Genomic DNA, 10938 nt, shown 5'->3' with positions numbered 1-10938 from the left:
TTAATAAGTCAAGGTAAAAGGAGATAAAAAATAAAAAATTAATTAACAATAAACAAAAAATTCCCAATTATTAAATCATTCGTTTAGTTCATATAATACAAAACAGTAGATACATACATATACTAAATAATTAAATATTTAGTAATATTTTAAATATTTTTAATACACATTAAGATCCAGTCGAAGATTCATACCACTTCGACTTTTTATAATCAATTCCTTTCAATTTATTTCTATAATTATTTAGAAGCTTGTTCAAGTTTTCATCATCTGCATCAAGTTTCTTTGTTTTTTTCTAAAAAATGGCATTAAAAGTATGTTATAGAAGTATATTATAAAAAAAAATCAAATTAATAAGTTCTATATAATTATGATAAATTTTAATTATTCTAAATTAACTCTCCAGAGAATATAAACTGTTGATCATAAATCTTGAATCTTGAAACTTAGTATTCGTTCATTTTTATATTTTTTATTTAACCAAATTATATTATTATAGCTCCTTAAAATTAATTAGTGTCTTTTAGTTAACATAAATTAAATGGGACTTACAGGTCCAACATTAGTAACTGTGTTACACATTTTATTATATTACATTTTATTTATTCAATTCCGGAAAGTTAAATAAATATAAAAAATATATTAAGAATTAATATATATCTTACCGGAATGTTGTCCTGTTTTCTCTTTATCTTTTCTTTTTTTACAATCTCCAATTGCTTCGTCGTTTTCTTCAATTTCTTCTGTTTTTTTACAGTCCGCGTATGCAATTCTGCTTGTGACTTGAGATTGAAATTTGACCTCAGTTTATCATAACCTACTTTGCCAATCATGCCTGCATACGGTTTTTCATCTAAATCATTTGATTTTCTAACTTTAACTCGTTTAACTGAAACTTCATCCTTGGTTCCATCCGCATGTTCTCTTTTATTTTTGTTTCCAGACCACAAGGAATTGCGCTCACGACTTTTTTGAAGTCTTCTTTCCTTCACGTTTACCAAGATACGATTCTCTATTGAGAATCCAATTATAGGTCTCTATATAAAATTTAGAAACTAATATAAAATATTCAAACTGAATAATGGTTATTAATTTTATTTTCTCATTTTTATTATATTAAAGATAGAATAATAAAATAAAATAAATTAAGCAAATCATATTCAACCTAAATATATTTTATAAAAAGTAAAACTAATTAACAATCAAAATAAATTTATAAACATACTCTGCTTTTGGAGAATATATTTGGGTTGTTATTTATACTCCTCAAAGCTTTAAGCGCGTCTTCGTGAGTAGTGAACGCAACAAAACCATACTCCTTCGACTTTCCTTTTCCAGTTGCATCAATATTTTTCAAATCACGCATAACTCGCGCCTTAAAAATTTCGAATAAAATTAATAGCTTATAAAATTCAAAGAAGCAACACTTATATTAATCAGAAATAAAATTACCTCCTTAATTACAGCCTTAGGTCCGCTGTGATTTTTAAACAACTGTCTGAGTTTTGCGTCATCAAAATTGGGGGGTAAGTTATGAACCACAAGTCGTACTCTCGATACGAACATATTTAAATTACGCAACATCTGTGATTTCCATTGTTCTAATTTCAAACGTTTTTCCATATCAGATACCGATACTTCCGCCGCAGCTGGACTTTTGGCCAGTATAACTGAGAACCAATAACAATGTTATAATTAACATGTTAAAATTTCCTTACACAACATGATAATATTTTGTAATTAAATCATTACCTCCTTCCTTAATAAGATATAAATTCCTAGAATCTTTGATCTTTTGCTTTTTCAAATTATTTTTATCTTCAACTTCTTTTCTGTGCAACGCTTTGTGAGCTTCAATTGTTTGATCACGCAGACATAATTGAGTTCCAGCTGATAAACATTTTTCGGCATCTTCAACACGCTATAACAAATGTTTTTCATATAATTGTAATGACAAACAAAATAAAACTAAAAGAATTTACAAAAGTTACAAATATTTAAAACCAATTCAATTTTTCTTAAAATATACTGTTAACAATGTTTGTCAGTGTTTATCTATATAAAATTATTTACATAATTATCTAGAAATAAAAAAATAATGTTATCTTATCTATATCTAGATTATTAAAATATATATTTTTACACACACATTATCTCAATCATTATCTGAAAGAAAGGTTATCTTTTTAAATTATTTAACATTATAAGTAAGGGTAAATAACAAGTATGAAGTATTTTTTGGAAAGCTTCAACTTTCAAGTTACTTTTCCTAACAAAGGATTTTTTTGAAGTGGTAGGAACAGATTGCATGAATAAGAAAATAGTTATGCAATGTAAAAATTGCACCAAAATTATAAATAGATTCGAGAACTTTTACAGGAAACTTTGTTAATCGTTATGTAAATTATATAGTTCTTCAATACCCTGAATAATGCATGTCCTTGATATTTTTAGAAATATTTGACATTTCAAGAAGAATTAAACTGGTTTCTGTTAAATTGTCCATTAAAATTTGCATCTAAAGATAAATTTACAACACCTACCTGAAACTTAACAAAAGCAGTGCCTCTAGAATATTCGGTCAGAGGATCAATGCACACAAGAGCATAATAAACAGGCCCAAATTGTTCCATGTATCTTTTAAGTTCATCATTTTTAACAGAAAACGGTACATTCTTTAAAAAAATTGTTCTTCCCTCGTCAACGTCGTTGGATATTCGTTTTGATGAACGTTTCACGTCTGAATGATTCTCTTCTTCCTCACTGTTTTCTTCTTCCTTGTCAATTACAACACTGACATTATCATCATTACTATCATCATTCTCATCTTCATTGTCAGTGTCCTCTTCTTCATGCATTTTTACTTTTTCTTCGTCAGATTCGTCTAATTTTGTACTATCCATTATAATTTCTCTGAAATTAAATTACAAAAATATATAAAAAAAAGAGAAATTATTTAGAAAAAAAATTGATACAAAGATTTTAAGAAAATAGGTTGTTCGACAACAAATTAAAAAGTAATTCTAAAAACAATTTAAAAATTCTAAATAATAAAATAAAACAAGTATAATAATACTGCAATTAAAACTTCGTTTGTTATAAATATTTTAATATTTGTGTAAAAAATATAACATGTAAAAATTTAGATATAATTAAGAAACAAAGTCTCTAGCAAAATTTTGTTTTTATTATTGATTTTGTAACTCTAAGTATTTAAATATGTATTTAAAAATACCACCCTAAGCATGTGATTATTTATAATTTGAAAAGTTTTAATCAAAATTTATTATTCTTAGTTTGTTTTCTTATTTTGTCATTTAGAATCACTTTTCATGTTATCTTTCACCTATACTCTGTACATTATAATGTCTACTGTGTCATTATCTATAGAAAAATTATCTAAATAATTACATCAAAATTTTTTTCTTATATTTTTCTAGATTATTAGACTGTTATTTTTTCAAACAATTAATATAAAATATTATCCTTCAATTTCCAAGTTACAAAGAGCAATGTAACAAAGAGAAATATAAAAATTAGACCAAAACTATAAGTGAATTGAGAAACTTTTACAAGGAACTTTATGAGTTTTGAGATCTGTTCTTTTTATTTGCACTGCCGCACTGGTGCAATAAGTTAGAATGAGAAAAAATATACTTGTCTTACTTTAACTTATTGTAGCAGTGCGGCTAAAAAGAATGGGTCAATTGTAATGTGAAACTATATGTATATTTCCTCAATATTTTTCAACTTTTTTATTTACATATTAATTCAAATCAAAAGAACATTCTTTTGCCAGATTAAATTATTTAAAAAAACTGTCGCTTTAGAAACAAAGATTTAGAAACAAAAATATAAATATATTGTTTTTATGTCCTAAATTATTTTATTCCATAACGATATTATCTTAAAATTATCTAGATCAAACAATATATAATTTTATCTTTTATCTAAGTCAAATTTAAATAATCTCTATCTAAGATATATTTATATGTAATTTATCTTATTATTGTCTTGATAATTTTAACAATACTGATAATAACTCTGTTTACATCCTAATACAATTTGAACTTTTAGATACCTATATAACTCAGCATTCGAATCATTAATGTTATTTGCAGATGTTTCTATTTGTGCAGTATCATGCATTTGATCTTCATCAATAGGTTCAGTTTTGATCTCGGGTTTTACATCTGTGCTATTCTGCGAAAATTTAGTTTTAGGAACAGCCCAATCGACTATCATAGGTCTGTTCAAGAAAGGTTTCATATTTGCATAACGTATAGCTTTCGCTGCATTTTGTACAATATTATATTGCACAAAAGCAACTCCAGTCTGTTTACCATCAGGTCGAGTTAAAATTTTTATTTCATCTACTTCACCATATTGAGAAAAATGTTCCTTTAAATTATCTTCCGTAACCTATAAAATAATTAAAAAAAGATTATTATAAAATATATTCCCTGACATTTCTTAGAAGAAAAATTTTAATGAAAAAAGCATCAATAAGACCATTTTTAAACTATCTCTCAATTTTTATTAAATATTCCTTTTTTCACTTTCTGATAGTTTTAGTGCACAATATATAATTCATATAACATGATACGTATCAGAACAAATCATTTAATCAGTTTAACGGATATCAGGAGAAAGCCTAAAAACCTTCTTTATTTTTCTTTTTACAAAATTTTAATACTTATTTTATAAAAGATAAACTTATTTTATTAAATTGAACAAAATTTTATTGAATATACAACATAGTTTTAATTATTTTATCATTACATATTTTAAGCTAAAAAAAAATTTTGTTTTTATTAAAAAATAGATGACATTTTAATGAAAATTCAATGAAAACATAAATAAACTTCAATAAAAAATTATTAATACTATTTAATAAAATATTAAAAAGTTTTATTAAAATTATATTAAGTTTTCAATCAAATTATAACAAAAAATTTCAGCTACTCCATAATAACAAATTAACAACTTTTTACTAAAAGTTATAATTTTTAAATAAAATTTTTATAAAATTACTAATTAAAACGTTTCAAAATAAAGATCAACAAAATATCAAAATTTTATTAAAATTTCGATATTTTTTCAAAACTTTCCTCTAAAAAAAGTCTTTTGTTACATGTGCATTGAAAATAACCCCTTTTGTGTCACTTTTTTGTAGGTAAAGTCGCCAATTTCAACACGTTAACATTATTGCATAGTTTTTGTCCTCTAATAGATGACGTGAATCATGATAAAAAACATTTTAGCATGACCTTTTCAACACGTTTGATCATTTTAGCACTCGCATGTACACTATTTCGCATATGGTAACTCTCACAGAATTGACTTCATTGCTTTCGCGAACCCAACCTTGACTAACCTGTCAATTTGTGAGAACCCAAGACATTCAAGGAATCACACATTGACGCATAAATAACAAAAATAGGATATGCAACATGTAACCTTTTACACTTGTGTACAAAAGACCAACTTCACATCCTCGTTGCATAATGTATTATTATAAGACATACCTGAAAAGCTAAATTTCTTATTACTATCCTGGCTCGTTTTTTCTGTTTTTTCATTTTGAGAAACTTTTTTCTCCTTTGCTTTTTTAAATTATCCTTTTTTCTAATTTTTTTCTCAGTATGTGTGTGTCCGTCATCATCTTCCTGAACATTCTGAGAAGACTGCTGTTCATCTCTATCAGTTTCGTAATTTTCTGCGAGATCTTTCTCGAGTTTCTCACAAAATTTAGATTTTGATATAGCCCAGTCACTGTGTATAGTTCTTCCTAAAATTAACAATGTATATCATGTACACAAAAATCACATTTTTAAATGAGACTATAATTTGATTTAAAAATACCAAGAAATTCCTTTTTATTAGTATTAAATATCGCTTTTGAAGCATCTTCGACACGCTTAAAATATATAAAACCACATCCCACTGGATTCCCATCTGAACGCTTCAAAAGATTTATTTCCTTGATTTCACCAAATGGTTCATAAAATCTTCTCACGTCCTCTTCTGTTGCCTATAAGAAAATGTAATTATTATAAAATATAAATATAATTATTAAATTTATTAAATTTAATATAACATAATAAATTAATTCAAATCACAAGAATAATATCTTTTAGTAGGTGTATAATATAAAGTAATATTCTAAAGTAATATTCATTCTAATAAAATTAACACTATTGGTAATAAAAATCTTAGAAAAAATTTTTTTTTGTGTTGTATATATTTTTAATGCCATATACTATAAATATATAAATATTTTGTCTAAAAATGGATTTTTTAAAAATGTTTTACACAATGTTTTCATAAACTTATATAATAAATATTTCTCTTCAAGTAATATTATACTTTATATATAATTTAAATAATTTATTTTATTTTTATATTAATTTTGATCAAAATAAACTAAATTTAATGATTAATTTGCTATAAAAATAATGTATTGTTTTTCTCAAATAAGACTTAATTTTCTTTCTTTTCGTTTGCACATATACAAATAATTCCACTTGTTGGAACCAATGTTATTATATTTTTTCTAAAATATGTAGCATCAAGTATTACAATCTAAATAATTTTTATCCACTTGTAAAATTTATAACTAAAATAACATTTTTTGTTTTTATACCAATTTAAATATATTTTTAAAAAATTAATATAAACCATACTTTTATAATAACAAAAATTTGTAAAGCTTTCTTAAGTATACAAGAATATTTGAGACTTACCTTAAAAGGTAAATTCCGAACAATTATTCGGGAATTTTGACCATTTGCGTTTGCAGTATCAGGTACTTTTGTTTCAGCATTTTTTGCCCTTCTCAATTTAGCCTTCTTCCGATACATCCAAGATAACTTCTTCCCTTTATCATTTCTTTGTCCTAAGCGTTACAAATAATTACTAATTACATAAATGGAATTAAATCTCGCTTTTTCATATTAAGCTGTCAAAATTCTTACCATAGAGTTTACTCATTTTTTTTTCGTAAAAGTCAATCACAGATTTCGACTATACATTTATATTTAAATTGATTTATGATTCATAGAATACACGAAAAATCTAATTTTTTGTTTTTGGAATTCAGATCGAATGAAAAGGATTAGGTCAATCGTAGATATCTTTTAGATTAGAATATAATTTCTCCTTCCAATTTACAATATTACAATATTAATTTTACAATATTATAATTTTATAATAATTCTACATCACTTTTCTGATCTTCTTAATAAGAACACTGCTTAAGATTTTAATTGTGACTCGCAGTCTCTCCTGACCATAAAAATTACGTATATTATAGGTTAGAATCACCGCGTGCTCATGCGTGCATTATGGCGTACGGTGTATTCTTCTTCTTCTTCTTTCGGGCCCAATGGATTTCCGTCCCTCCAGGGACAAAGTACCACAATTCACTAGTTTAAAGACTGTAGTGTAGGGGCAATTACAGTCCTAGAGAGAATTGAATTTACGGTGTATTAATAGACCTGGGGCTCTATTCTTGAATTCATTCGCAAGAAAACGTATATGCGCAAATACCCGCTCTAACAGAAAAGTTGCAAGTTTATTGGTTGAAAGTCATACAATAGCCAATAAATTTTCAACTTTTCTGTAAGAACAGAATTTGCGAATACGTTTCTCTTGCGAATGAATTCAAGAATCGGGGCCCTGTTCTTTTTAGCTGCACTGCTGCAATAAGTTAAAATGAGAAAAAATATATTTGTCTCACTTTAACTTGTTGCACCAGTGCACCAGTGCAACTAAAAAGAACAGGCCATATGTTCTATGATTAATGTGCTTGTGCGTGTTGTGTTAAACTCAACTGCACTGAAAACAAAAATTGTTAATTTGACAACATTTTCCAATTAAATTAATATTTTGTCAATTCAAGAATTTATACATTTAACTTAAATGCACAAATTTCAATTTAAGTATTTATATAATTAATTGAAATATATAAATAATAATTGAATAGACGAAATTTAATTTAGTTAGAAAATTTAGTCAAATTAACATTTTTTTCTCAGTGTGCACTCAACTGTGTTTAAAGCGAAAGCGTACGAAAGAACGAGAGAGAGAGAGAGAGAGAGAGAGAGAGAGAGAGAGAGAGAGAGAGAGGGCTAATTGTTCCAATTTCTTACTGTCTGGTAAACGTATAGTACCTAGCAGGTAAATGTGTTATGTATTTATTAAGAAAAAAAATGACATGCTTATTACCTGATAGGTAAGTTTACCAAGAAGTTGGAACAATCTGCCCTGAAAATTTTTTAAAAATATTATGAGAATTTTTAGGTGCGTTTCTTAACGCTCACGATACTTGCGAGTGTCATTTGTCGTTGTTTAATATTTGTTAATAGATGAAATAATTCCACAGTCGTTAACGAACGCATCATTTGTCATCGCGCTCTCAAAACCGGATTTTTTCGAAACAGTCGCGGCGAGGCGGTGGCTCCGCCGGATGGCAACATCGCGCATTGCGCGCCTTGCGCGCGGCGCGCCGCCACGGCGCGGAAATCGCGGAATCGATATCGCGCGCTTCGATAGTACCGGAGTATGGCCGAAGGCGGACTCACCACACATGTCCGCTAAAGACAAAATAACGTGCGACAATAGCAACAGACGCGACAACAGTGAAGCAGCATCAGCCGCGGCGTTATTATGCTCGTGTCAAAGGTGTTTCATTGTCTGCTCCTGTTGACGCTTTTGGACGCGACGTCACAGATCCGGCCGTCGCTGCACGGCCACAACAATGGTGAGTCCTCTCTTTCTCTCTCTCTCTCTCTCTCTTTCTCAGGTTCTCGCTTTTGCTCCTTCCCTTCCCCGCGTGACTATTTCGATGCAGCCGCAAAGCGATTCACATCCAACAATAACAACACGGCCGCGTCGTGTGCGCGAGCCCACGCGAGACTCATTGCGAGGAGCGGGTTGAAACCCACCACCACTGTGGCTTTCGTAGCTCGAAAGCTTTCACGACCCCGCGCGAATCGTACGATATCGTCGGCGATGTGTCCGTTGCGCGACGACGAAGGTCACGAGCTTCGCGCGCGCCGAGCGCCGTTACGCGCGGATCCGCGTCCCGGCACGAAGCGCCTCTCTCTCTCTCTCTCTCTCTCTCTCTTTTTTTCCATGCTTTTTTTCTTGACGGTTTCTCTCGTTCAGTCGTTCTCCGAATTTCTCGGAGAAGTTATCACAATAACGATAAAAAAGACAAGATATAACCTCGCGATGCCGCCGCCACCGTTTGTCACTGACGTATTTACTTACGTTGTCGCGCGCAACGTGTGAGCTATCGTTTTCTCTGCCACGGGAATTGGATAACGTTTAGGTAGTGATGCCAGATTAATTTTAAATGAAGACAAACGACGTCACGCGTCGACGTCAAATCAGCTGCGAATAATACGTAATCATCGGAAGATTTATTGCTGAAAAAAATCCGAAAATCCTGGAAATTTCGGCGAATTTTCATCCTTGAGAATCATATTTTTGATCATCATATTTTCATTGGATTTTAATGACATACTCAGGGAAATTCTTAGGATTTTAAATTTAAATAGCATCTTACAAAATTATTTTTGTGATTATTTTTTCTTGATAATGCAAAATCAATTAATTAGCAATAATATGATATACACAACCACATTTTCTTTTATGATTCAGTAGTCTTTACTTAAAAAATTAGTAACAAAACAATATGTATAGTATTCAATTGACATTGCATGCTTAATTGACTTTCAAATTCTGTACTGCCAGTAACTAGGCTTGTGTCATTACAGACAAATTATTATTCTATTTAGTTTAATTATTTTTTATAACTTTTAAATTTAATAATATTAATACATAAGTGACTTTCCTCTGTAATTGAATGATTAAGAAACATTAAAAATAAATGAAATAAGTTTATTTCAAAACCTTATCGGATATTTTAAAATTCCTGCAAAATCTGAAAATTTTCAGGAAATTTTTTTTTAATTTGAATAAATAATCTTTTTAATGGCAAACAAAATATAAGGATTTTGAAAAATTATATAGGAATAAAACTCAAAAAATTTTTGGAATTAAAAAAATAAAGTTTTATTGTATCATCTTTGTATAAGACATCTTCATAAGATGTTCATGAATTATATAATTCTCTTTATATAAATAAATAGTTAAAATATGGCAGGATTGTTTATTAATAAATATTTAAACCATTATAAAAAATTCTTTTTAATTTTTTCTGCATCAATATTTGTCATTACTATAAAAAAAATATTTTTGCAAATTGTTGTTTTCATTCTTTAATTCTTATTCATTATTTATTATTATCTATTATTTTGAAAATGAAAATTTTAAGTGTTTATATTTTAAATGTTATTTATGAATAAAAGTCACATGACTCATCCATTTTTTAAACTGGAGAGTTTTCTTAAAAAGCTCGGTATAATTTTTTAAACTATATTTTCATATTTAATGCAATATATATATTTACATGTACTTTCATGTATTTACGTATCATAATATGACATATCAAATCTTTTCTTCAAAAATTATAAAATTCAAGAAACACAATTGTTTAATTATTATCATAAGTGAATTAGATAAACATTTTCTTATAAATAATCGTTACTTTGTCTCTACAGTTAATAATTTTTTTTTTATTGAAAAAATTGATTTTTTCTTGGAAAACTTAAATTTTTTAATTGTATTTACATTCTTGCTTTAAAGGTGACATAATTCATAACTACAATTTTCAAGTTATTACTATAAATTAAATAAATATTATCTGTAAGTAGTTATTACTCCAGAGTTGGGCATTTTTGTGTAAAATATAAATAATGTACATTATGTGTGTGCAATGTAAGCTATGATTTATGTATACTGTTATTATGTATAATGTTTTACAAATTATTTTAGTAATTTAGACGGTTATGTTTAAAATTCAACACA

General features: G+C 27.8%; 2 protein-coding genes across 6 annotated transcripts in view; one reads left to right on the top strand and one right to left on the bottom strand.

The window, feature by feature from the left end:
* Positions 1–60: 60 nt before the first annotated feature.
* On the bottom strand, positions 61–9967 carry LOC105836080 (RNA-binding protein 28). 3 transcript variants are annotated; one of them, XM_036293487.1, is made up of 12 exons: positions 8949–9967; positions 6978–7464; positions 6747–6898; positions 5866–6034; positions 5529–5791; positions 4082–4422; positions 2544–2913; positions 1753–1921; positions 1453–1670; positions 1226–1375; positions 666–1037; positions 61–295 (listed from the first exon to the last, which is right to left on the bottom strand). In XM_036293487.1, the coding sequence occupies exons 2-12, from the start codon at positions 6991–6993 to the stop codon at positions 170–172; spliced, it is 2346 nt and encodes a 781-aa protein (XP_036149380.1). In that variant the 5' UTR covers positions 6994–7464; positions 8949–9967; the 3' UTR covers positions 61–169. The 3 variants fall into 3 exon arrangements, with proteins under 3 accessions (XP_036149380.1, XP_028047298.1, XP_028047297.1); XM_028191497.2 differs by lacking the exon at positions 8949–9967 and having other exon boundaries at positions 7327–7571; XM_028191496.2 differs by lacking the exon at positions 8949–9967 and having other exon boundaries at positions 6978–7570.
* The window catches only part of LOC105838096 (transmembrane protein 131), a 25452-nt gene continuing 22864 nt past the window's right edge, over positions 8351–10938 (top strand). For 2 of the 3 annotated variants that reach the window (XM_036293486.1, XM_036293485.1), the window contains exon 1: positions 8351–8764. In XM_036293486.1, coding sequence (XP_036149379.1) covers positions 8671–8764 — 94 coding nt within the window. In that variant the 5' untranslated portion in view covers positions 8351–8670. The remainder of the gene's footprint in view (positions 8765–10938) is intronic. The other variant, XM_036293484.1, reaches the window with a different exon arrangement.

Source organism: Monomorium pharaonis, chromosome 11 (assembly GCF_013373865.1).
Source record: "Monomorium pharaonis isolate MP-MQ-018 chromosome 11, ASM1337386v2, whole genome shotgun sequence".
Lineage (NCBI taxonomy): Eukaryota > Metazoa > Arthropoda > Insecta > Hymenoptera > Formicidae > Monomorium > Monomorium pharaonis.
This window is presented reverse-complemented; position numbering and strand designations above follow the sequence as displayed.